This window comes from Ictalurus punctatus, chromosome 26, assembly GCF_001660625.3.
Source record: "Ictalurus punctatus breed USDA103 chromosome 26, Coco_2.0, whole genome shotgun sequence".
Taxonomy (NCBI): Eukaryota; Metazoa; Chordata; class Actinopteri; order Siluriformes; family Ictaluridae; genus Ictalurus; species Ictalurus punctatus.
In genome coordinates this window covers 1,362,793-1,388,998 of record NC_030441.2, presented here as the reverse complement: position 1 = coordinate 1,388,998, position 26,206 = coordinate 1,362,793, and the positions used below count along the sequence as shown (strand labels likewise).

General features: G+C 39.7%; 2 protein-coding genes and 1 long non-coding RNA gene across 12 annotated transcripts in view; 1 reads left to right on the top strand and 2 right to left on the bottom strand.

Moving 5' to 3' along the window:
• LOC128629200 (interferon-induced protein 44-like) overlaps window positions 1-26,206 on the bottom strand; it is a 55,548-nt gene that overhangs the window by 851 nt on the left and 28,491 nt on the right. For 2 of the 4 annotated variants that reach the window (XM_053676210.1, XM_053676211.1), the window contains exon 4: window positions 23,928-26,176. In XM_053676210.1, the coding sequence (XP_053532185.1) occupies window positions 25,616-26,176 (561 nt within the window). In that variant the 3' untranslated portion in view covers window positions 23,928-25,615. Of the gene's footprint in view, window positions 1-22,138; window positions 22,480-22,676; window positions 22,778-23,106; window positions 23,279-23,481; window positions 23,632-23,854; window positions 26,177-26,206 lie in introns of those variants that run through there. The other 2 variants (XM_053676208.1, XM_053676209.1) reach the window with 2 other exon arrangements.
• LOC128629204 (caskin-1) lies at window positions 142-20,667 on the bottom strand. Of its 7 annotated transcripts, XR_008393540.1 has the most exons (10): window positions 20,472-20,667; window positions 19,539-19,587; window positions 16,789-16,876; window positions 14,938-15,426; window positions 12,250-12,352; window positions 7,149-7,263; window positions 3,055-3,256; window positions 2,268-2,844; window positions 1,311-2,055; window positions 142-1,196 (listed from the first exon to the last, which is right to left on the bottom strand). XR_008393540.1 is itself a non-coding variant. In XM_053676227.1 (4 exons), exons 2-3 carry the CDS (start codon window positions 2,668-2,670, stop codon window positions 1,826-1,828), a joined length of 633 nt encoding a protein of 210 aa, XP_053532202.1. In that variant the 5' UTR covers window positions 2,671-2,844; window positions 3,055-3,256; the 3' UTR covers window positions 142-1,196; window positions 1,311-1,825. The 7 variants fall into 7 exon arrangements, 1 of the variants encoding a protein (XP_053532202.1); XR_008393543.1 differs by lacking the exons at window positions 19,539-19,587; window positions 20,472-20,667 and adding an exon at window positions 18,219-18,307; XR_008393542.1 differs by lacking the exons at window positions 19,539-19,587; window positions 20,472-20,667 and adding an exon at window positions 17,656-17,712.
• Window positions 7,423-12,531, top strand: LOC128629214 (uncharacterized). The gene is made up of 2 exons (XR_008393557.1): window positions 7,423-8,427; window positions 9,951-12,531. It is a non-coding gene; the product is annotated as an uncharacterized LOC128629214 (long non-coding RNA).

Sequence of the window (26,206 nt, the reverse complement as noted above, 5' to 3'; positions counted from 1 at the left end):
GTTGTGAAACTGCAACATATGAAAATCATTTGACATACAGAATTGTTTTAAGAGAAAAAAAGGAAAACAAATATATAACCCAATTCCAAATAAAAAACTTGGGACACTGTGTAAAGTGTAAATAAAAACAGAATACAGCGATTTGCAAATCTCATAAACCCATATTTTATTCACAATAGAACATAGAAAATATATCAACTGTTTAAACTGAGCAAATGTACCATTTTAAGAAATAAAAAAGAAGGTGATTTTGAATTTGATGGCCACAACACGTCTCAAAAAAGTTGGGACGGGGCAACAAACGGCTGGAAAAGTAAGTGTTACTAAAAAAGAAACAGCTGGAGGTTAATTGGGATCAGGTCAGTGAGATGATTGGGTATAAAAAGAGGATCTTAGAGAGACAGAGTCTTTCAGATGAAAAGATGAAATATTGTGCTAATATTTGCTAAATATTGTGAAATATTTCAGCTAGCTAGCAATGTTCCTCGACTTTTAGCGTATTCCTTAACATATCAATCAGGGGTTTTTTTCCCTCCAAAATTTTGTCCTCTGTTCCCCTTTGAAAACGTCATAGCTGGGTATCCAACTCAACATTAAAGCACAAAAATGGTGATTCCAATTATTATTGAAAAATGAATACACAAATGTCGATCGCCAGTGAAGGAAAGCCCAAACATAGTACACACATAGAAATACACACACACACACACACACACACACACACACACACACACACACACACACACACTCTGACACATTGCTAGCATTTCTTGACCTTAACAATGTTTAAATAGTTTGTTAGCATTTAATTGTGCTTATCTCTGGAAGCAGCATGAGAACAGTCCGTACGTCCTGGCTCCAAAACCTTCACCAAACGATGTTGATGTCGATGTTTCATGGATTTAACGATTTAAACCCAAGATCTCTGCCTTCCAGTAGGTCCTTTTAAAAAAAAAAAATCCTTGATAAGATCAACAAATCAGTGTTTATTTGTTTATTCATTGAAGCGTGGCTTTAAACAGATCAGGCGCTCAGATGAAGACGATGCTGTGCTTTTCTGTTTACGATTTATTTTGTGCTTTTTTTTTCTTTTTCATTTTTAATCCAGCATGGCATCCAACTGGTCAGCGAGGTCATCGAACATGCTTCCAATATCATCAAGAATGTTGACAGTGCTTTTATTCTCCGTTTCAGAACTGGAACACAAGAGAAAGAAAAAAACAAGGTGGGATTTGAAAATATTTATTCATTTTAATTAGTATCAACTAATATTTATTAATTGTAATATTTAATGATGAATTAAAAAATACTTGTCTTCGGTCATGATCCTTTCCTCTACAACCTCCAGTGCTGCAGCTAAGGAGGCACTGGTCTCGTCCAGCCTTAGCTGGTTTATTTCTTCTTCTCCATGAATTCTGCCTTCATCCGTTCCGCTGACATTTGGCGCCCTCTGTCGAATTTCATCTGCAGTTACAACGCCATCTTCTGTTGTGCTTTCGATGTCTCCTTCGATCTGCATCTGTCTGGCCACACCCACTTTCCTCTGCCTCATCAGCACCTGCTCTGATCCCTCTGTCAGCTTTGTGACCTCGCTGGAAGTTCCCATCTCTTGCCCCTTAATCACTGCTATCTCTTTCCTTTGTCTCTTTTGCTCGTCATCCTCGTTGTGTTTTTCCACCTCTCGTGGCTCTGCCTCAAAAGGGCTGGGAATGTCCACTGACAGCCCTGCCATGGAAGATCTCGGGGGTTTGACTGGGGCAGATCCGCACCCAGGGGTAGAAGGAGTTTGGGGGGTTTGGGGGCTCTGAGCGGGAGATGTCAAAGGTCATGGGGACAAAGTGTGAGATTCTGCTGGTTTGGGGGTCGGGGTTGATGGACTGAGTATAGGATGATCCACTTGCTCGGGGAGAATGGTAGAGGAGTGTGGGTGTGTGTTTAGGTCACTGGGTGGGGTAAGTGTGTGTGTTGGTAAGGGCTTCATTTTGATTGGTTTAGGAAGTGTAGGAGGAGGGCTTGGCTTTGGAGACACAGGCGGTGGAACTCTTTTGCCCTCCACTAAAGAGTCAAAACCATCAGAGAAAAAATTATGAATATATACACAAGGTATATAATCTAATTCGAAAGAATCATAAACCCAACAAAATATTTTAAAGACTAGGAATGAAAAAAATTCACATAATGAGACGTAATTTCTGCTCTTTCAGCATGTCCTTAAGGCTGGTTTAGCAATTTCTCAGACATTATTATCCATGTTAATTTAGCAATACCTGTGCTGTGTTGGTTCTCCGGTCCTGGAAGTGGGACTCTCCTGGTTGGGGTGGGAGGCTCAGGCTTCCTGAGGCCCAAAGATGGTTTGGGGGAAACTGGAGGCTTCAGCGCTCGCCGGAAATCCTCGCTCATATCACTTTCCCGATATACATGTTCCACCTCTGATACAGGTCTTACACGAATAGCAGCATCTGTCGCATCATCCCTCTGAGTGGGTGCTATTACTTTTGGCCGTCGTCTCACAGTGCTGGTCTCGTTGAGCTGGACCCTCTCGCTGCTCGAGTCGTGAGGTGTGCGGGGCCTCCTCAAGGTTGCCGTGGCATCCACACGTGACCACTCTTCTTGAGTGAGCATGGAGCGGGGGCGGGGCTCTGGGGTTGGTCTCTCAGGGAGTGTTTCCATTGGTTCATCAGTAATTCGCAGAGATTTGGTAACTTCGCCTTGTTCTGTGCCCTCTTGCTGTGCAATGGGGATCTCGTAGTCAGTTAAGGGGCCGCTGATGGTGTGATGGCGACTCTGGATCTCTTCGTCTGAACTCAGAGAGTCATGGTTTCATCTGAGGATGTCCGGGCTCGCCTGGAGAACAGGGCAAATACTTACTCATTATCCCTATAAACCATATGTTAACAAAACGATGAGGGAATGCGTCAGGAACTTAAACATTAAAACAAACCTAAACCGACCAGTGTGCCTCCTATTCATATTTTTCTTCATTCTGAATAACGTTTTCATATTCATTACATATAATGGATATGCTGTTGTTTGATTTCATAAAAACAGTGTTACCTGTAAGTAATTCCTGCTAGCTCCTTTGGCTCTGCCTCCTAATGTGGACATTTCTAGAATGGCAGCGATGTTTCGAACACTTCCTAAAACCCCTGATTCAGAAGCAGGACCACAGTCGCTATGGCGGCGTTCTCGGTACGTCACGCTTAGAAACAAATCACAAGGCTCATCTTGGTTGATCCTGCCCTATACATATGTAAGGCTGGTGAAAAAAAAAGTAAATGATTAATAATGAATTTCCGTACACATCCAACCAATAATTTCCACATTATTTAACAGGAATTTAAGTGTCGTGTCCTTAATTACCATAATTCTGAACACAAGTTGTTAAGTTGGCAATCATTTTAAAATTACGTTGCTCCAGTTAGATTTTCTCCAGTAGAATACAGCCTTTTAAACCAGGAGAAATGACTAACTTGAAGTTGTAGAACAATAGTAACTAAAATCCGGTGTAGTTTACAATACAAATCTCATACCTAACATCTCTGCAGGATTTATAGACATTAAAGCACTGAACGAAATGAGCAATATAGACAAAAAAGAAACACTCTGCGTCTACTACTTTTATCTCTCTCATAGAACTATCCACAGTCCAAAGGCTGCTAATTCTGCTCAAAGAGCAAACTGACTACAATGGAGCTAGAAGGCTATAAGTGTGAATGACAAATGATTTAAAAAAAAAAAAAAGTATCAATACATGAAATTCGATTACACAATGCAGTTGACGTTTACACGAATAAGCAGAAATGTAATCATGATTTTCTTTCCTATACAATATCATACCTTCTGTATCTGCATGTAAGTGTTTATTTTAAATTGAGACACAATACCTAGGGAATCGGTCATCAATTTCTTCTGAAGACATCTGTGGAAGAATAACCTTAACATAAGCTTCATTTCTTAACTGAAAGTGAACTTAATCATAGATATAATCTAAATAGGTGATTTGCTTTTATTTTGCTTACTCCGGCACTGCCTGACCTTTGAACTTTTAATATGTTTGATTTTCTTTTCAACTAGTGTGCCGGTGGAGCGCATGGTGAAAATCCATGTTCCTACATTCATATGTTATGTCAGATGCCAGACACTCCTAGGAGAGTCTGAATATGAATATGAATATGAACATGAAACAAGACAGATCCAAATAAACAATAAAGTTCCAATGAACAGTAAAGCTACACGTTCTCCTCCTCTAACTTGTTCAGTACTTGTAATACAGATTAAATACGTGTGAGCAGATGATGTAAACTATGGATCTGGACCAATGTTATTTGGGAACAAAGAGCAAGCTGAATTTTCTCAACATAAATGTTGTGTGTAGTTTGTTATCAGATTGTCTAGATGTACATCACACATCTGCTGTAATGATGGCTGGAAACTAGGACTTAATGGCATATACTGTAGAAAGGTCATATAGAACATAGAGAAATCTCATTGGGAATTAAGTCACCTTTCACATTGCCATTTATTCCGATCACAACCAGACAGTTATATTGTTTCTGAGTTTAGTCTTTGTTTAGACTTTGTTGATGCTGAAGAAGCAAAAGTCTAAGGAACCCTCAACCTTCAGACTAATGATTTGCAATGTCTGAACACAATGTTTCAAAAGAAACATGTATAACGAACTTAAAAAGGTAGAAATGGGTTCTATGAATTAGCTAATGGACTCTCTCTCTCTCTCTCTCTCTCTCTCTCTCTCTCTCTCTCTTTATATCGCTATTACAGTAGTGCTTAAACAGATACATAACAGACAAATATACATAGACAGTTTTATTTTGTACACGCATACCAACTTAATCTTCACCTATCATCATTCCCTGTTAACTAAATCTGTCACCTCCTAATAAAACAGTTTAAGTCACTAACCAAAGTAAGTATGCAAACTGACGCCATGATAAAAGAACAAAAAAAACAATGAACGTTTCTTAAAGAAATTCCTAAAATCCTCTGACCAAGTATATGGCTGTGCCATCTGTCTATTAAATAAATGCCAGTCCTTCAGGCTGAAAAAGAAGCATTGAAATATTCTGCAGTACTTTGGCACTGTGACTCAAAAAGTAGTTTTTCATCTGACATCTGAAAGCTAACTACTGTCCCAACTGCCCCTAACTAGTGTCCCAACTGCCCCTAACTACCGTTCCAACTGCCGTACAATACTGATAATGCTCTTACACTTAAGAGGGCTGAATGCCAGACCTAGTTAAATAATATTATTTCGTTTTTTCATTATAATATCTTATATTAGATCAAATATATTCTTATATATCTCATATTACTTTTTGCCTTTTCTTATACATTGACATGGGAGAAGACGTGTCAGTGGGCAATGCTGGTGTGAAGGTAAGTCTGCACAAGGACATGTCTTTATAACTGTAAGTGACTAGTCAACTTAATCCTTCACATGGAGGGTGCGTACATTTGTCGCTCTGCATTAATGGTGGGGATCCTTATAGACTGTGGAACAGAAATGTACTCAGTGTGTCTCCACCCATTTATTTCACATTGGACTACAAACATTTTTCTTTTTTAGCATTATGTACAAAACACCTGTTTCTTTTAAAACATCATCTTTAAATGTTTTTTCTACCTCCTAAATAAACCTTCGGACTTAAGACACGATCTGTGGAGTTGTTGACGCCCTGCTCAGGGTTAAACAACAACGTCTTTACAATATCTCCATGAATAAATTATCAAACTAACATCTTGGGTTTTTTTTTTCTTGGAGCAGAAGTCAGGTCCTCTCTCATTTCAACAGGTCCTCGTGTTGGTGAATACACAACATTCCTCTAGGGGTATTAGGATTTCTCGGAGCAGACATCGTAACAGATAGTTGCAGAGTTTCTACTGTGTTTTAACTACAACGTTTTAACCATTATTTAAGCACTGAGATGCACGACTCTCTCCTTAATTCGTTAACATAAACACATTTGTAACCATTCTAGTCAGCAAAACCCCCAGAAATCACACGTTTCTCACACAGACACAGACAGACAACTGCCAGGAAAGATCACACATTCAGATCAAACAGTGTTACCAGAGGTCATAAATTTACACGACTTGACTGTCAGCCAGTGGGGACATGGGATGTCAAAGCATAGACAAAAGCTTATGTATTTAGCAACAGTTCTGTGTACGTATCCTCGCTGGCGAACCATTTTCCGAAAACATGTTTATAGTCGAAACAAAACGCACGATTCACGATTCAAAAAGCGCGCGGTCTCACTACGCCTCTTGGCTTACGGGCTCATTCCACTAGGGCGGTCGCCTCCGTGAAGGCTTTGTCCAAAGGGGTATCCTTACAGGATGTGTGTGCTGCTGCAGAGTGGTCTACGCCACACACATTCATTTGTTATTACAGCCTGGATATTCATTCCACCCCGGGCTCGTGTCTTGCAGTGACCCTTGGGCTTGGGTCTTTTTGAATAGGCCGTACCCTCAGTACGACGGACTGGGTATTCCTGTTCCCATAGTGTTATGCTAAACGCAACGTCGAAGTTCCCTTTGAAAGGGAAGGTCTGGGTAACCCGGTTCCCTGAGAATGTAACGAGACGTTGCGTAGCTTTGTCATACCAGGGCAGGCCTTTGAATTGCGTCTTCGCTTCAGATAATAGAGGCTGATGGCGTGGTTCAGAGGTGCCATATTTATATCACGCGACGCGCTTAATTACCACGTCACTTGATCATGGCAGGCCTATAAATAGGCATGATTTTACACAAGCTTCAGATGCCGGTCGCGCGCGAGAGGCGTTCCCATAGTGTTATGCTAAACGCAACATCGAAGTTCCCTTTGAAAGGGAACACCATTTTAGCTGTGAAAAATTTGTGGACTGAACTGAAACTGTGTCTAAGCAAGGAGGACCACAACCCTGACTGAGTTAAAAGAATGGGTAAAAAATATGGCAGAGTACAGTATTATGAGGGGCTTGTGGACAACTACCCCAAGTCGATAATCATCAACAATCAAAGAAAATCAGATTATGTCAAACTGATACAGTAAGTGAGCAGAAATTGACAGTTTTATCAAAATCTAACAGGTTTTATACACGTTAACATATTGATCATCATCTAATAAATATTATAAGACTAAGACTCACATGGAGGCGATGGAGGTGGTGAAGGTGTTCGAGGTTGTGGAGGTGTTCGAGGTCGTTGAGGTGTAGACTCAGACCCTCCCAATTTATTCAGTTCAATGAATCCAGATGAACAATGCTGATGAGAAAAGTAGATTTTGTCATGTAAGAAAAGGTTTTTAATCTTCCAGCAATTTTTTTTATAAATAAATAAAATAATAATAAAAAAAATTATATATATATATATATATATATATATATATATATATATATATATATATATATATATATATGCACTTGAAATCTGTAATTAATGGCGACAGCACGAAAAGCAAGGCACCATTTCAAACCACAGACCAAAGAACTTGGCTAACATGATAATTCTGCTGATTTTCAAATCTGATTTATAAACAGCTGATCTGCTGGACTGAAGGACTGAGACTGACATGTGAGACATCCTGGTCAGAGTCTTACATTTACGGTGTATTAACTCTGAAAGGGAGTTAAATCTTTGTCTTATTCTAACTGTAACTAAAGTAACATAACATAATCGAATATATTCCATAAAGACAGAATATTACATTACTCTTATTTTAGCGATGCATATGTAGGGGAGCCTACAAAGTCTATTCGGTAAAGACTTTTATTTTGATATTGCGATGACGTTTACACCGCCATTTTGTGCGAGGAGAGGCGGGGTGAGAGGGAATTAGAGCAGCGGCGGGAGTTGAGCTGATGAGTGAACTTCGGGAATATTACAGCGGTAAAAAAAAAGTTCAGTTTAGACCCGTGACGTGTTCCAGAGACACATTACGTTGTTTCTAAAAATCCGTTTGTCTTTAACGAGTCTGTTCTAGAAGGCGATAAAACGGGTTTTCCTTCGTGTGTGTGTGTGGAGCGGGGAAATAGGCCTGTTAGCGCTTACAGAGTTATTATCCGGTGTAGTCGAAAACTCCCGTGTTTTCTTTATGTTTCACATAAAGTTTTGTTTTGTTTTGTTTTGTTTTGTTTTGTTTTGTTTGTTCAAACGAACTCAGAACGTAACGGATGCCATTACTTATGGTGTGAGAAGAGTTGGCTGACTTATCGGATAGGGTTGTGTATTGTCCGTCTTCTCCACTGGATCTCCGTTAGCCGGGATTGCGGCCTCGCTGGATCAAGCTTCAGTCTTCAGCGTGAGCACAATCGCTAAGGGTCATTGGGTGGAGAGACATTACTCTGCCTTCTGCTGGACATTCAGCGCCTCATCAAAGTTATAAGAGTGGTGATGTACATTATGCTTCCCATCTTCAACTGAACACTAGTAAGCAAGTGTCGTGTTTTCTTCCTAAGGGATAAAGACCAAACTATACTGACCTTGTTATATATACACACACTTCAGGTGGCTGCTGTGCTACAGAACAAATCCTGAAGCTCACCTCATCTTGAGCATCACTGTGTTGCAACACGATGGATACCAAAATACAACCACAAGCTGTACAGAGACTAAAAGCACTGGGTTAGGGGACTAGGATCCTGTTGCTCACTCAATCTTCCTTAGTTAAGTTTTGAATAATTCCCCTACAAGGTGGTTGTACATAGCCTTCCACCACACATACTTGGTACCCTTCTCCATTTAGGAAGAACTGTAATCCTAATGTGTTTTTAATGCTTTGTAAAGCACTCTGTGTTGCACTAATGCCACTGAGACGTTTGGGATCCGAGTCCTTACTCAGATTTTTCACCAGAGGTCAGAGATGTCTTTCTTTTTTTTTCTCAGTGCGTCACAGGCGACGCTCACGATCTGATCCAGTGCTTTGAGAATCAGAGCATCCATGTCATCGTCTGTGTCCATCTCCTCATGGTAGTTTTTAACAGGGAAGATGTGGTTCACTGGGATACCCAGCAGATTCCTGCACGTCTCCATCTACAAAAATACAAACGTATAATGACTGTTGCTGAAGGCCAGTGAGGGCTTTCTATGATTATTTCACTTTTTTTCTGTGATCAGTTCTTGGCTAGTAGCCCTGGGAGGACTGTCTGACTGGGGGGATGAAATGTCAGGACATCGGATTTAACAAAACCCTGTCTATTTCCATGCTGTCTACAGCAACATGATAAAGAAAACTGGTCCCGAGGCCCCAAAATATATGAATTCATTGTAACACAAACGCCAACAAAAAAGTCTCTCTCTTCTTATTTTGCTACTCTGTAAGGTGTTACTATAGATATAGTGAAGAATTAGAATGACTCTCATTAATATAAACCTGTGGTTTATCTTGTGTCTGGAACTACTGTCAGAGTTCCTGTTATAAAAGATTCGTTAATACCTTCTGACCAATCGAGCATTCAGTACCACTGTGGTGTAAATAATATTAACATTAAATTGTAGATACTGGATTGTTGCCAGTGGAACATCTCATAGCAGATGTCCATCCATCCATCCATCCATCTTCTACCGCTTACTCCTTTTCAGGGTTGCAGGGGAACCTGGAGCATATCCCAGGGAGCATCAGGCACAAGGCAGGGTACACCCGGGACAGGGTGCCAGTCCATCGCAGGGCACAATCATATACACATTCACACACCCATTCATACACTACGGACACTGTAGACAAGCCAATCGGCCTACCATGCATGTCTTTGGACTGGGGGAGGAAACCGGAGTACCCGGAGGAAACCCCCACACGGGGAGAACATGCAAGCTCCACACACACAGGGCCCCGGCTCATAGCCGATGTTTCAATTGTAAATACATTGTTTTATTAAATAAAAGTATATTTGTAGAATTTGTGCTGGTGACATGTAAAAAAAAAAACAACAACCAATTTTTCTTTGTCCCCTCAGTGATGAGTAGCAACCCGGTCCACCTGTGACTGTACTGAAAGGCTTGAAGGGCTTCTTACATGCTAAACGGCGTCAAGCAGGGTTGTGTCCTGGGGCCAACCCTGTTCAGCCTCATGTTCTCCGCAATGCTGACTGACACCTTTGGAGACGGTGATGCTGGGATAGGCATCAAGTACCGCACAGATGATAATCTGTACAACCTCAGGTTGCTCCAAGTGAAAACCAAGGTTTCGACAGACATCATCAGGAACTTCCTCTTTGCTGATGACCGTGCCCTTAACAATAGCACAGAAACGGACATGCAACGCAGCGTTAACAGGTTTTCTAGTGTCTGCACAAACTTCCTTCTCACCATCAACACCAAGAAGACTGAGGTCATTCATCAGCCAGCCCAGGGAAGCCCTATACAGAGTCCAACATCACTGTCAATGGTCAGAGACTGAAAACAGTGACCAAGTTCACCTCGGCAGCACGTTGTCACAAAATGCCACAATAGATGACGAAGTTAACGTCCGCATTGCGAGAGCCAGCTCAGCTTTCGGGAGATTGTATGCCAAGGTTTGGAACCGAAGAGGCATCACCATCCAGACCGAGCTGAAAGTGTACAGGGCAGTTGTGCTCCCCACACTGCTGTATGCATGTGAAACGTGGACAGTGTGCCAACGTCATGCCAGGAAACTGAACCATTTTCACACCACCAGTCTCAGGAAAATCCTTGGCATCAAGTGGCAGAACAAAGTCCCAGACACTGTGGTTCTCAATCAAGCAGGCCTCCTAAGCATCTTCACCATCTTGATGACGACCCAGCTACGCTGGGCAGGACGTGTGATACGCATGACAGACCAACGTCTACCAAAGAGACTCCTCTATGGCAAGCTCCAGCAAGGTCAGCGTTGCCAAGAAGGCTAAAAGAAACGCTTCAAAGATACCCTTAAAGCCTCACTGAAAGCGTTTAACATCAATCCTGCCTCCTGGGAACAGACTGCATTGGATCGTGACACCTGGCACTCCTCCATCCACAAGGGCTCTTTGCTGTGTGAGATAAATTGGAAAGCTGCAGCCGAACGAAAGAGGCAAGCCAGAAAAACCTGTGCCAGCAACCTTCCCGGAGACGTCCACCCCATCCCCTGTCCCACCTGCCTTAGGACTTTACGTGCAGAGATTGGCCTGACTAGCCATCTACGCATGCTTCATCTCTGATGACAAAATGGTCTTCGTCGCCACGACGGACAACTAAGAAGAACTAGGAAGTTCTCCTTGTTGAGTGCTGTATTGAGGCTAAGCCGGTAATTTTGTAAACACTCTCGAGTTTATCTCTCAGGTTTCCCGTCTCTCTGAAGCTTTCTCGCTGTGTCAGATCAAACCTCTTGGACCTTGTCCCTTGGGGTTCCTCTGGTTTTCTCCAGTTCCTTGCTTTAAAAAAAAAAACTTGTTTACTTATTTCCTTTGTAAGTCAGTCCTCTCTGACCTTTTTATTTTCCAGTTTACTCCTCGTGAGCATGGTCCATGGTCGGTTTGTGTAGGGTTGGTAGTTCACTGCGCTGCATGTAGGTCTCTCCATCCTCCAGCCTCAGGTTCAAGTCCAGTGTGGCGTAACCCTTTGTTTCCCCCTCTTTGGAGTTGTTCTTCCTTAAGTTTATTTCTCGAGGCCTAGCCCTAATTACTGAGAGAGTAGTTAGTCAGTGTTCCTTGGTAGTTAATGAAAGAGGATTCGTTCTTTGGGTGTTCTAGTCCTGCATATTTATGTATGAACTATGAAACAGTATTGTACATTACTCGTGTTTGTGTTATTTGTATCTGTCAAAACATGTTTAGTGTAATGGTATAAATCTTAAAAAACAAGTAGGACCAAACGTCATTATAATTATTAATTTAATGGAATATAAAAAGTCCAGAGTGCAGTAGGAACATGACAGCGACAGAAACACAAACCAGTTATGATTACAGTAGAAGAAATTAGCTTTACTTTAATAATGTACTTTAGACACAATTTCATGTCTTTTCACTGTCCTAAATACTCTGCACTGGTGTAGGGGTGGAAAAGAACAAAAAATAGCGCCTTCACTCATATTTCTCACTAGGGTTTTGGTCTTCCAGAGCATCGTTGGTGAGATTCACGATCTGATCGAGCGCCTTGAGGATCGGAACATCCATGTCATTGTTTGAACTTGAGTTCGTGCATGGCCAGGAAGTGTAGTTCTTGTCGGCCGTGTTTGTAGTTGGCACTGCATTCTGGGAACTGCAGTTGCGAGTTCACCACAATGTGACACTAATATACACCATTTAATTACACAATTACCTTTTCTCTGATCTTCTTGCTGGTGTAGACCTTTCTTAGGTCCTCTTTAACCAGTTTGCAGGCTTCGTCCTCTTTTTTTCCAAGATGATTACGTGAGGCAAATCTGTACAATAGGATTAATACCTGCAGTGTTTAATTCTTATCATAGTCATTTATCACTGATTACAATTTTTATTAATTAAAGTTTTATCAATTAGATGCATTCTGTGTTGTGGAACATCCATGATAGAAGTTATCTTCTGTTATCGCTTCTGCTCTCGCAGCTATAAACAGTTTCTCTTACGAGTCTCTCTCTTTATTTTCTCCCCTGATGTTAATAAGATAAAAGTCACAGCTTGTCGTGTTCCTGAGAAACCACTAATCATAATCTCCTCTGTCCTGAAGATCATAAAACTGTTGCAGCTTTACCTCTGACTATAATAACAGGACTTACTATACTCTGAAGCCTTCTCACGGATCTCTTTCATCTTTTCAATAAGCTTTTGTTCCATGAGTGACACTGTGCTTGCAGCTATAACATTGACCAAGCAGAAGGGTTTATCAGAAGTTTTGGGGTTTTTGTTGTATTTGGAGTCATTCTCAGACGTGGGAGTAACAGGATTAAACTGCAAATTGGTGAAAGAATAAATATTACAGATGTTTTACTGTGCAAAAATCAGTGTAGGTTACTACAGAGCTACAGCTGTACTATAAAGACTGACTACATGAACAGTATTCTAAAGTCATATATATTAACATTTTATATCGTAACAATGCTAAAAATAACTGTTTTGTCACATATTGTGAGAGAAAATGTTCCCCTCACTTTATATCCTTCCTCAAGAAACCCCTTTAAGGCTGTGATGATGTCCTGTACATGTGCGCCTTGTCTATCATCAGTAATAATGTTTATTTTATGCTGTGCTCCAAGTTTTTTTCGAGTCACATCACGTACTCGTGCATTACACATTCTCACTCCTAGATTAACTCCCATAATTGGGAAAATAAATTCATTAATAACTAGGCTAAATCAGGAGTAAATAATAAACAGTATCAGTATGTACTATTAAGGTTAACATATCATCATCTGATTAAATATTATAAGACTAAGACTCCTGGAGGTGGTGATGGAGATGGTGGAGGAGAAATATATGGAGGAATTTTAGTCTCAGGCCCTCCCATTTTATTCAGTTCAATGAATCCAGTTGAACAATGCTGATGGGAAAAGTAGATTTTGACTGTTTAGTTCCAGTAAAAAAAAAAAAAAAAAAAGCTATAAATAATAATAATATATTAGAGATGCACCGATACTAAATTTCTCAGCCGATACCGATAAGCGATTATTCAGAGTGATATCGGCCGATACCCATAGTTCTGCCATCTGTTCCTTCTTTTAAATTAAGTATTATTAATTTAAAAGAATTCTGAAGGAATTGCAAATAAAAACCTTATTCTGTCCATTTCAGCAAGTTGTTTGACGGTAACTGGTCTCATGAACAGAAAACACATTACTCGCATTAACAGGAACTCAATTCTGAAGATTAAAGTAAGATTTCTTCACTTATTGAATGTTATTAATTCATTAACATTGATTGAGATATACTACTTTACAAATATATTCTTATGTACAATATATATACTTTTTTTGCCAACTCGTCTTCATTTAAATCTATCAACGTGTACTGGCCTTTTAATTCAGGGGGGCGGGGATCGACTCAACACTGAAACTCCTCCGTCGTAAAATTTACTTCCGTTATTAGTGCAGAGATGACAGACATTGCAGAGTTTACAAACTGCAGATTTGTCATCATTCCACACAAGAGACGACATCTTTACACACAGCACGAAATCCATGTGTTTTCCCGCCATCTTTTGATTGACAGGATATAATCGGCCCTGATCATCAGATGTTTTTAAACTAATATATATGTGTGTGTGTGTGTGTGTGTGTGTTACAACCCACTATCTTTGGAATGGGAAGTTTTTTGTGTGCTGTGCCATATTTTGTGTGCAGGTCAAACTCCCTCCCAGAGTTTCCAGCCTGCCCTAGCCTGCCTTTCTCCTGCCTCCCAGGATGACAACCATATTTAAAGAGGAAGAGGAGTGAGAATGGTGTGGGATGTTGGAGGTGGTTACATGTGTTGGTGTTTAGAGATTGTGTTTGATTGTGATGCTTTATGCTATATTCTGACTGCTGTTCTTGTTTTTGACTTTGAGTTTGGTTGTCCCTGTACCCTTTTTGTTCATTCTATCCACCATTGTATACATGTTCACTTGGTTCACCGGCAATAGGGGTGTGGCTGCCATTTCTTTTGGGAGAGGGTCCTTTTGTCTGTTTTTTTTTTGCTTAGGTAGTTAGGGAAGTATCCTTGTATTTTATTTATTTTCCTTTAAGGTAAGATTGCTACCTAACAATAGAATTCTTTTTTTCTATTATTTTGGCCTTGGCCCGCCCTGAAGTTACGCCTGGTTTGGTTCCTTGTACAGTAATATGTATATAATTTTGTGTGTTACAATATACCACTACTTTTTAACACAAACCTGGTTGTGTTGTTATTCCTGGCTTCCCTTATTTAAAGGTCAAATTCCATTGAATCCCGAGCTGGTTACTCTGCACGGTCTAACCTAGACTGAGCCGTAACAGTGTAGTCATACAAATAAAAATAATTCCAAACAGCTTTGCAAACAGATTTGTAAAGATGTACTCACAGCTTCTGACTGGGTCGACTGTTAGAGCAGCTTCCCCAGTTCCCACTTTTATACCTTCAGTATTCTCACACACACACACACACACACACACACACACACACACACGGACATGGACATGGACATGTAGCCTCTCATTTGGCCTCAATTCCAATGCAAATGGAAAGTAAAAGCATTTTACAAACACAAAAGGCCATAGATAATCATCTAGCTATCATTGGATAATATTAATGATCAACTTTGTTAAAAAATTATACAACACGGTTATTGAGCCCTGTAAGGTAATGTGCAGGGTGACTTCAGGTGAATTGGGACAATCCTGATAAGTGAAGATCAAAACTTTTCAGTTATTTTAAAAAGGCCTTGCATAGGAACTGTGATATAAATAACATCACTTAATTTCATGTGAGATCATATAAGGGACCCTGCCCAGGGTGTACCCCGCCTTGTGCCCGATGCTCCCTGGGATAGGCTCCAGGTTTCCCCGTGACCCTGAAAAGGATAAAGCGGTATAGAAGATGGATGGATCGATCATATAAGGGCATCAGTTGGTCAATAGTGGCTCAACGGTTACTGATTAGAAGGTTGATGTTTCAAGCCCCAGCATGCTGCCATTGTTGGGTCCTTGAGTTGAGCAAGGCCCTCGACCCTCTTTGCTCCAGGGTTGCTGTATCATGGCTGACCCTGCACTCTGACCCCGACTTCATAACGAGCGAGGATATGCCAAGAAAATAATTTCACCGTATGTACAAATTGTCATTTCAGCGTATTTGTAATGTGACAAATAAAGACATGTTTTTTCTTTTTTTTTTTTTCTTTCTTTAATGGATTGTGGTCAGCATCAAACAGGAAGTGTGTCTCCAAAATTCTTGAGGTAAAAAAAAAAAGTCACGTACGGCTTTACACGGTCATGATTAATATACAGTACTGATATATTTATGATGTGTATCTACACAAAATGCCTTTCAGTCAGTTTTGACACTATAACAAAACCCTGAACAGATTTTCTCTGACAAAAGAGGAAACGATGCCACGGTGTAATTTCATAGTTGTATTAGTTTTGTATCGGTGTGCAAATATTCATTTCCGTATTTGTATTCAGCCTTAAATCATCTTGAGTAATTTTTTTATAATTGCAAATACTTTTTTTTTTTTATAAAATTTTATTTGCTGTATTTCTGCAGGAGAAATGTAAAACAAATCAGTAATTAATTGTAATTGTAATTGTAAACTACTCCAATAATGTAATGCAGAGGTTCTCAACCTTTTTGTAACTAAAGCCCCCCCAAGCCTTCCCTATCGTGTGACATGCCCCCCCCCCATATTGGAGTATATCTATTGGAGTATATCTATCATATTGGAGAATCTCCTGTTGTGAATTATGATCTCTTGAGCTTTGCTAGGTTAGGAGATTAGCAAGAGAGCTTTTAAGAAACCGCAGCTTAAGTCTAATACCAGAACATTGTGCAACTGAGACGGTCTGATTTCTGATTTAACTTGTCTCTACACACACATAACTTAACCCTGAATATGCCCACAGATATCTACTACATGTACAGTACAATGTTTGAAATGAGGGTTTGAACCTAAACCATGTAAATGCAAACGCTTCAACGTGTGGGCCTGTTGAAAACAAGGTATGCTGTGCTTCATTCTATTTAATAATAATAATAATAATAATAATAATAATAATAATAATAATAATAATAAGTAATTGCAATTCCTTGTCCCATGTGCATAACACTGACTTAAATCGTGCAAACACTTGGAACCATTGATGAACGTTCTCACAAATCCTATATGATCAACTGAAAGGAATTTTTGGACTTGCACTTGGATGGTCATCGGAGTTACCTGGTGGAGTTGGTGGAGGTACATAAGCTGGTGTGGACTCCCATCCTCACATTTTTTATTCATTTAACTGAATCGTGGTTGAAAAATCCTGATAAAGAATAATGGGAAAAAACAACACAATTAAATACAGGGTGGATTTTCATTAAAGAATTAAAAACAATAGTGCATTTTTAATGTAGCAGTATAGTTAAAATATAGTTTAAGAGTACATTATGCACATGCTGATAAGTGAACAGTGATCTGTATTAAGAAACATAACTCAAGGTTCAAAACTCAGAGCTGCTTCAATGCCATGTTGTAAAATACAGTGTAATTCACTACTGCATTTTAATTTTGAAAAAACAAAACAAAACAACAAGACGTTGATAGAGCAATGGAGAGGTTGTCCTACCAATATAAAATAAACAGGTAGGATGGTTTTACAGTGCAAAACACTCAATCAGACTCCATGTTCACGCGAAAGTAGTAAAACAATTATGGGCGTGACTAAGATGACGCAATACTGATGTGCGCATGCGCAGTAAGCTCTGGTAGGAGGAAATGTCAGTACACCAGATTTAACAAAACCCTGTCTATTTCTACTCTGTCTCCTACAGCAGCATGATAAAGGAAACTGGTCCCAAGACCCCAAAATATATCTGAATTCACTGTAACACAAACATTAACAAAAACGTCTCTCTCTTCTCTCTCTCTGCTTTAACCTAAATAAAATGTCTCGACATATCTAATCTCTTCTCGTCCTCTGTGGGGAAAACGGTGTAAAACAGGTCATGTATTAGCCATTTTGAGACGTTTTAAAACTTCTTAAGGTCCGTAAATAATTTTTACTCGCAGTTTATACCGGTATGGCTCTTTTTATTTTTCTACCTTCACAGCATCAGGCTTCTCCTGCCTGCATTACATCCGGGTTCTTTGTCTTACAGACGCTGGCCCCGCCCACTGACTACAAATAGCGTTGACTGTAAATCGAAACTGAAACTAAAATAAAGAATCAACGCTGTGTCTGAAACCACTCACTAGCTCCCCATCTTCCTCCCTAGCTCCCTAGTTCCCTATCACTGCCCAGATCTCCATGCATCCTTGACCCGTTCCTTTGTCATTTCCAGCCAAATCTCATCTACCCATTATGCCACAAATGTTCACAACAGAGTTCATTTTAAATCAATCGATTAGAAGCTCTAATTCACTATTTCACAATTCCAGTGGGTCAAAACCCAAGCAACTCCGCTAAGAAAAAAACGATTGTGAACCTCCATAAGTCTGGTTCGTCGTTAGGAGCAAAACTACAGGTACAACGAACATCTGTACAAACAACTGTATGCATTCAGGAAAGAGGCACACATCCCAGGGATGAACAAACTTTGGTCCAAAATTGAACCAAACCCTAAGACAACAAATGAACTGCTGAAGGACTTGGAGGCATCAGGTACCAAATATATGTGCATCCATCAAGTTAGGGGTTAGTTCATGGAAGAGGTGGGTCTTTAGCCCTTTTTGAAGATAGTGATGGATCCTGCGGTCCGTATTGAGGTTGGAAGTTCATTCCATATAATTATGGAATTTAGAACATTCTGACTATATTGTCTGTTTACAGTAATGGCACCTTTACTATCATTTTTAAACTACAATGACTTTTACAATAGATTTTAATGACTACATATTGGTGCTGGTGGTATAATACTGCAAACACACACACACACACACACACACACACACACACACACACACACACACACACACACACACACACACAGACACACAGCTGTTATAGTTGTATGTTTATTAATGCAATAATTCCCATTCACTGAAGAATAAAGACAAAATATCAAAATTACATAATAAGATACTGCTAAACTGGACAAGGTGTCACATGTAACATGTAACAGGACATAATAGGAGGCATTACCTTGAGCAGACACATTGCTTTTCTCTACTGTGGAATTTTTACATGGATAAAATGATGAGCCAGGACAACCGGTGAACCAGTTACAGGATCATAGGTGATGAGCAGAGGTGGATTTCTACCACACATAGCACTTTTCACCAGGACAAATTGTTTTGGTCTCATCAGACCAGAGATCATTTTCCCACATTGCCTCCTACACTTCATATTGTTTTTTTTCAATAATGGCTTTCTTATCACTACACATCCATAAAAACCCAGCTTTATGTAGTGTCCAGTTCAGCCAACTTAGCTTTGGGTCTTTCTTGAGTATTGCATCTTTGTGTTTTCTTTGACTAATCCCTCTTTATCTGGTCACTGATCTTGGGGGGACGTGTCGTGATGGTACCATATCCTTTACACTTTTAACAGTAGATTTAATGTTGCTTCATGGGATGAAGATTGCGATACTTTTCCAGAACTTTAGTATTGATATATATATATATATATATATATATATATATATATATATATATATATATATATATATATATATATTTGTCTTCATTATGGTTTCTTATATAATAAGCTCTGGGCCTTCCAGGAACATATTTATATTGAGATCACATGACATTTAAATTGCACACAGGTCAACTCCATTAAACCAATTATGTAACTTCTGACCTTAACTAATTTAGGGGTTTACACCAAGAAGGATGATGTACTGTATGCAATCACAATTTTTTTTCTGTAACTATACAGATTTTCCCTCCACTTTACCTCCATGATATCAGCCTATTTTGTGTAGATTCATTAAATATAAAGCCCGATTTAAACTAAACAAAACACTCCAAAATCAATTACTTACTTCCAGTCCACTTTTCTCCATGGTTCATCAAAGTCTGATTCTTCAAAGTCTGTAAATAAAAAGATCATTCAGAACTTAACTCGTTCTCCCTGTGTCTTGAAGTGTTTCCTCCCAACTCCCAAAAACATCAAGTATGAAGTTCACAAAACACAGAATGATCATGTTCATCAACTCGTTATTAATGACCTGTTCAAGGTCACGGTGGTTTAAACTTCTAGCCTGTATCAGATAGAAAGATTAACAATAAGGTCCACAAGGCCTTGGTCTGGTTAAGACCATGTATGAACTCTAGTGAAGAACTGTACCGATTAAGGAGTTATTATTTACTTTCATTGCTGTCATTTGTAAATTAATTGTAAATCTTTCCCTGAAGTTCTTTTTTTGATTTTTTTTTTTTTTTTGGTGATCCAGTGGTAGGATTCGGCCACATCTGGAATTTCTGCAGTGCTAAACTGATGGTGATACAGATATAGCGAGGCATCGCTATGCAACTCCTAGTGTTATGTTTTAGCAAGACTGCAATCAAATATACAGTAAACAAGGATGTCTAAAACGTCTCCATACTTAGGGGAAATTAACACTTTTTTTAGAAAAATGTCTTCCAGAATTTTTCATACTTAGTTATAGGTCGTTTTTTCTTCCTTGAGATAGACTTTAAGATCGCCCTTGACAAAAGAAGAACGTATTGAAACCATCCTCGTGCCTGGATCAGGAAGGTTAAGAATGGATATGCGATTACATAAATAACTCCAGATGTGTTAGAACAAGCTCGTCATGAGTGGAAGAGACAACTCTGCGTGTGTTTACAAGACATCGATCATGTAGAGGATGTTTTGCAGATAAAGTTACACTTTGCTTAAAAGTGTTAATTATGGAGACTTTTAGAACATCCTGTATAACAGCTGTTGAATGGTTCCAGCAAAGTGATCTGACCTTCTGGAGGCGTCGGTGTTGAATTCTCTCCACCCATTTTGTTCGATTTTCTTCCTCTGAAGCTAAAGTACATCAACACAATTTTAATAAATCCAGCATGGTGTAATGGATCACAAGGCTGATACCCATTCTAACCTAAAACACGTCTTCTTCTTAATCAAAGATCAAAGAGATCATTCTCCCTGCTAGAGCAAAAGTGGTCAAAATGGTACTTACCATGTCTGAGCTCAGTATAACTGTTACACAAAATACGGAATCATTCTGTGCTTTCACTTTCACTTGGTAACCAGCCCCTCCCTCTCTCTCTCTCTCGCACAAACACACACACACATACCCACTTAGCTTATTATTTTCCTGAGGTACTCTATTCCTCACACAATGCTGATTAAATAGTCGATCTCCTTCAAATTCAGCCTTGGGCGTAACCACACATTCTTTGTGGCGGGGGGTTCGTTTCCTCCCAATGTTGAGGAAAAATCAATCTGCCCCCCCAAAAAATATACAGTACAAAATATTTTCTATATGTCCCCCTTTAATGAACCCTGCCAATGGATCTGTCTTTTCTTCATCTATTCTATTTATTGTTGTTTATTACTTTTTAATATATTTCCGTTAGTTAAGGAAAATTGAAGTTAAGGAAAATTGTACACTTGGTTGCACCCATACTCAACACAAGTTCACTGATATATTTTAGCAGCTCAGTCTGTAAGAAATGGAGACAGGATGTCCACAGCACCCTGCAATTTCCCCATGCTGTGGGAGCTTCTATCACTCAGAAATCACGTGAATGCAAACTGTAAATGTAATCTTAAAACTATGTTCTAAATATAGGATGGGTTAGACACCGCCAATGAATTACGTCCTTGAATTCAACAATGCACAACCTTGAAGATTACCTGAAGAGTCATGGGCGTTGTCACAAAGCAACTTTACAGAGATCTGGCTTTGAACTTTACATTTAAATTCAAGTTTTAAATCAATCCCTTAGCGAGCAATTTCAGAGGTGAAAGTGGCAAGGAAAACCCCTGAGACGACATCAGGAAGAAACAATCGAGAAGAACGAGATTGAAAAGGCTCTCACATGAATAACATGACTGATAAATGAGTGACTTAGCTCTCATACCCATTTTAGGAGATCACTTCCTGTATAACGGCTGTATGCTTGCTTCCTGTACAAACTGAGCTCAGGTTGCACAGATGAGAGAGCACACAGTACCTCACAAAAGTGAGTACACCCCTCACATGATGTCCTTAATTCGGATTCTGACTAGCAGAAAAACGGTATATTTACTAGTTTAAATTAAACTATGAATTTTTACACTTATAATATTACAAGATAAAATGGCTAGATACAGTATTTGTCGTGTGTGGTGAATAGTTAGATTAAGTTGGAGCCAGCTTAATCTGAAGCTTTTGGGAATAAATCTCCAAAAATGTGATATACATACGTAAACATGTATTTTTGAATGACTAATACGTGGCTGATGAACCATACTGTGTTTACAAAATATTTCAGCATTTTTAAGTTGATTTCCTTCTTTAAAATGAATCTTTCATCTGTATTTCCAAGAAACATTGTGACGATGTCAGTTCAGGGTTTAAAACAAAACGCACACTTGCAGAAAAATGATAATTAAAAAATAATAAGAGAGACTTAAAGACACACACACAAACACTTTATTTTAATTTGTAACAGGTTTAACAGGAAATCATGTTTATTTATATTTGAGGACGACCACATTTTTCAAATTCAACTAAGCATTACTAAGGTTACATGATTTACTAAACATATAGTATTGTTCAACTTTTATTTGGACCAGTCTACAAGCTGAAAGAGGGGCGAGAGTTACAGGTCTCTCACATAATCATTAGCATAGTTGAGGATTTGCCTCAGGGCCAACAGAACCAGGACGTCAGTGTCATTATTGGTGTCTGACTCTTCATGGTAGTTCTTCACAGGAAAGATGCAGTTCATCGGGATTCCCACTCTGTCGCGGCATTCGTACATCTGGGGGGGGGGGGGGGGGGGGGGTAAAGAAGAGCAAGGAAAAAAGGATTACATTTTATCATTTAAGCCTTGAGGTCTGTAGCTAAACTCTGCACATAGGTACAACGTGAAAACTGGGTAAACAGTTACCGCCCAAGGGGATTCGACATTTAAAAAACCCACTTACGTAATAAAGCAGGAAGTGTTATATGACCAACCTTTTCCTTAATTTTCTTGCTGAAGTAGACTTTTCTCAAGTTTTGCTTAACCAGTGGACAGCACTCATCAATATGTGTCAAGATCAGCACTTGAGGGATACCTGTCATGCAGAGAGAATGATTTTCTTACAGCTACCAAGAATTAATGCTGAATATTATATTCTTGATTATACAAACCAATGAGGAGACATTGGGCGACTCCTGCATGTTTTTATTTTGCTTGGTCACATATGCTCATACAAACTTTAAAGTAAATTTCCTTAGGTTTTCCCCTTCACTTTGATTTTTACCTTAAAAACAGATCTTATATTTACATTAGATTTATCTTTACGTCTTGTTTATGAAAAACTATTCTTTGCTTGCCTCATGTAAAAGACAATGGATAGCAATGATTAATAGTAAAGCTGAGAGTTTTACTCGTGTTACTCACCAAGGTCACTGGCCTTTTCCCTGACATGCTTAATGCTTTTGATGACAGAATCATACATGACAGAGAGGGTTTGTGCTGACATAACGCTCACCAGACAGTGAACTTTATCATTCAGAGTGGGGGCGTTAATGTACCCTGGATCACCATCCCGTAAAGGACACACAGGATTAAACTGAAAAATACACAATTATTTTTTATTACACAATATTCTTTGACAGTCATGAATATACTTGGACAGGCAGGAATAAATAATATAGGTAGGAATTTATATTGGGCATGCAGGAATATAATTGGAAAGGCAGAAGTATATTTGGACAGGCAGGAAGTGTGTATGTATGAAATGTGTATTTGTATTAAATAACATATTAACCATACCTTACAGTTCTCTCTCACGTGGCCCAGCATAGCATTAATGATGTCACCAGTGTGGATTCCAGATGTCCCCGTATCTTGTAGCGCCATGATATCATTGAAGATAAATGGTAAGGTGCTGTCATTTTTATTCCAGATTCTGTAGCTTTTGTACTGCCAAGACAAAACCAATACAATATTTTAACACAATTTTCTCTCAGTCTCGATTATAACCTCATCTACCTTTAATTTATTATATGTTATATAAATGTAATGCATTTATTAATATATTATCCATAACATAGGTACACGTGAAGAGAATTCACTATGATAAACTGATGACAAATTTAGTTCTGAAAACTAAACTGAATCATCTATAACTGAAAACCGAATTTACTCGTTTTGTATGACTCTTGCTTGCACTCGCTGCTTCTCCGGCTCTGTCCGTTACACGGTGCTGAAAGACACTGATAGCTGAGTTGATGAAGCTGGATTTTCCAGCAGCAACCGCTCCGTGAACAAGGATTTTGAGATGGGTGATCTCTGCATGATGGATTGTAAGTTTTCTCAGATCTGCCTCAAGTCGATCTCTCCCACTAGCAAAAGAAAGAAATAATACATTTATGAAGATAGGAACTTAGCATGACGTTGCAAGGCCATACACTAATAGCTATATTTCTGATTAAGTTCTTGCTGTACCACAATGGAATTAAAATATTTCCTACGTAATAAGATTTTTTTTGGTCTTTGTAATGCAGTCTCTGCAATGACTAACTGAGGAACTCGAGGCCCATCAGGGATTCGTACAAGAATATTGAAGTAATTGAACATGATAATGCTATTCCCTAAGGTCACCATAAGGGCACAAGAAAAGATTGAATGAATGATTTTGTTGTACAAATCCTTGCTTGTTAAGTATCATGTATGGGGTTTAATTATGCTGTATAATCTAAAATGCATTAATTATACAAAGAGGTATGGAACAAGAAAGCAGAAAAAGAGAGAGAAAAAGAGGAATAAGAACTCCGAGAAAAAGAGGCACCACCGGAGAACCTGCCCAAAAGCATCCTACACTCTACCGGGAGTCCAAGAGCTGAGCTACACGAACATTCCCGATATGGGCCTCGGCTCTCTTGGAAATCTCCCCAACACCTGGACAGTGAGATTGAATCCAGTAAATGGATGCACGAACAGATGTGAATATTAAAACATCAGCTGCATAAAGCTCCTGACAGAAACACATTTGATCTACACCATGTTGAACAAGCCAGAGATATGTTATATAATGTAAGAAGAGAAAGAAACATACACTCTGTATTTAAAGATACCATTTAGTCTCTGAATAACATGACTGCTGAATGAGTGACTTAGCTCTCATACCCATTTTAGGAGATCACTTCCTGTATAACGGCTGTATGCTTGCTTCCTGTACAAACTGAGCTCGGGTTGCACAGATGAGAGAGTACACAGTATCTCACAAAAGTGAGTACACCCCTCACATGATGTCCTTAATTTGGATTCTGACTAGCAAAAAAAATATTTACTAGTTTAAATTAAATGATGATTTTTTTTCTCGTAATATTACAAGATAAAATGGCTAGCTACAGAACTTGTTGGTTGTGGTGAATAGTTAGATTAAGTTGGAGTCATCTTAATCTGCAGCTTGTGGGAATATTTCTCCAAAAATGTGATATACATACGTAAACATGTATTTTTGAATGGATAATATGTGGCTGATGAATCATACTGTATTTACAAAATATTTCAGCATATTTAAGTTGATTCCCTTCTTTAAAATGAATCTTTTCTGTTACGGATCAGGAATTGAGGCGGATGCAGATACAGGTCAAAGTCTTTATTAGAGAACTCAAAAACAAACAATGCACAGGCGATGCGGTTTTTACAGGAAAACTGGAATCGTTGCATGAAACGAGAGCATGAATCAAGGCATGGAAACAAAAGACCGCTTAGCCTGCTATGTGCACTCACTACATAAACAAACAAACAAACATAAACAAAACACATCAGCCGCTTGATACAAACTATACAACCCATAATACTGAGCGAAGTGCTCAGTAACGGAGAGGTTTAAAATAGTGAACATAATCAAACTAAAGCATCGACACCGGGGGCAAATTAAAGAAACTAAACTAAATGCTCAAGTAGGAAGCGACCGAACCAAAACAAAGTTACGTGACCAGTCAGAAGCCGTGCCGCAGTGCCATCTGCTGGCCGTGGCATAACAGAATCCCCCTCCAAATGCGCCACTCTCGGAGCGCCAAAAACCCCTCTGCAACGGGAGTCCTGCACCCCTGTGCGAGCTGTCTCTCGCTGCCACGGAAAACGAGGCAGCCTCCGCCGGGCAGCAGATGGGCGGAGCACCACCCCCACCTGGGTTGAAAGTCAGGGCACCACCCCTGGCGGCGCTGGACCGCTGGACGCCACCCCCGGTGGCATGAGAACGCTGGGCGCCACGGGAACGCTGGGCAGCGTCCCCAGCGGGACTGGGAGGCTGGGCAGCGTCCTCAGCAGGGCTGGAGCTCAGGGTAGCTGCCTCGGCTGGGCAGGGCAGCGGGACAGCCTCCTCAACTGGGCTGGACAACGGGACAGCTTCCTCGGCTGGGCAGGGCAGAGGAACAGCTTTTTCGGCGTGCAAGAGCTCCACAGCCGAGGCCTCCCCGTAGGCCTCAAGCCGTAGCTCTGAGGTCGCCATGTTGACCTCAGAGCACACACACGACAATCAAAAATC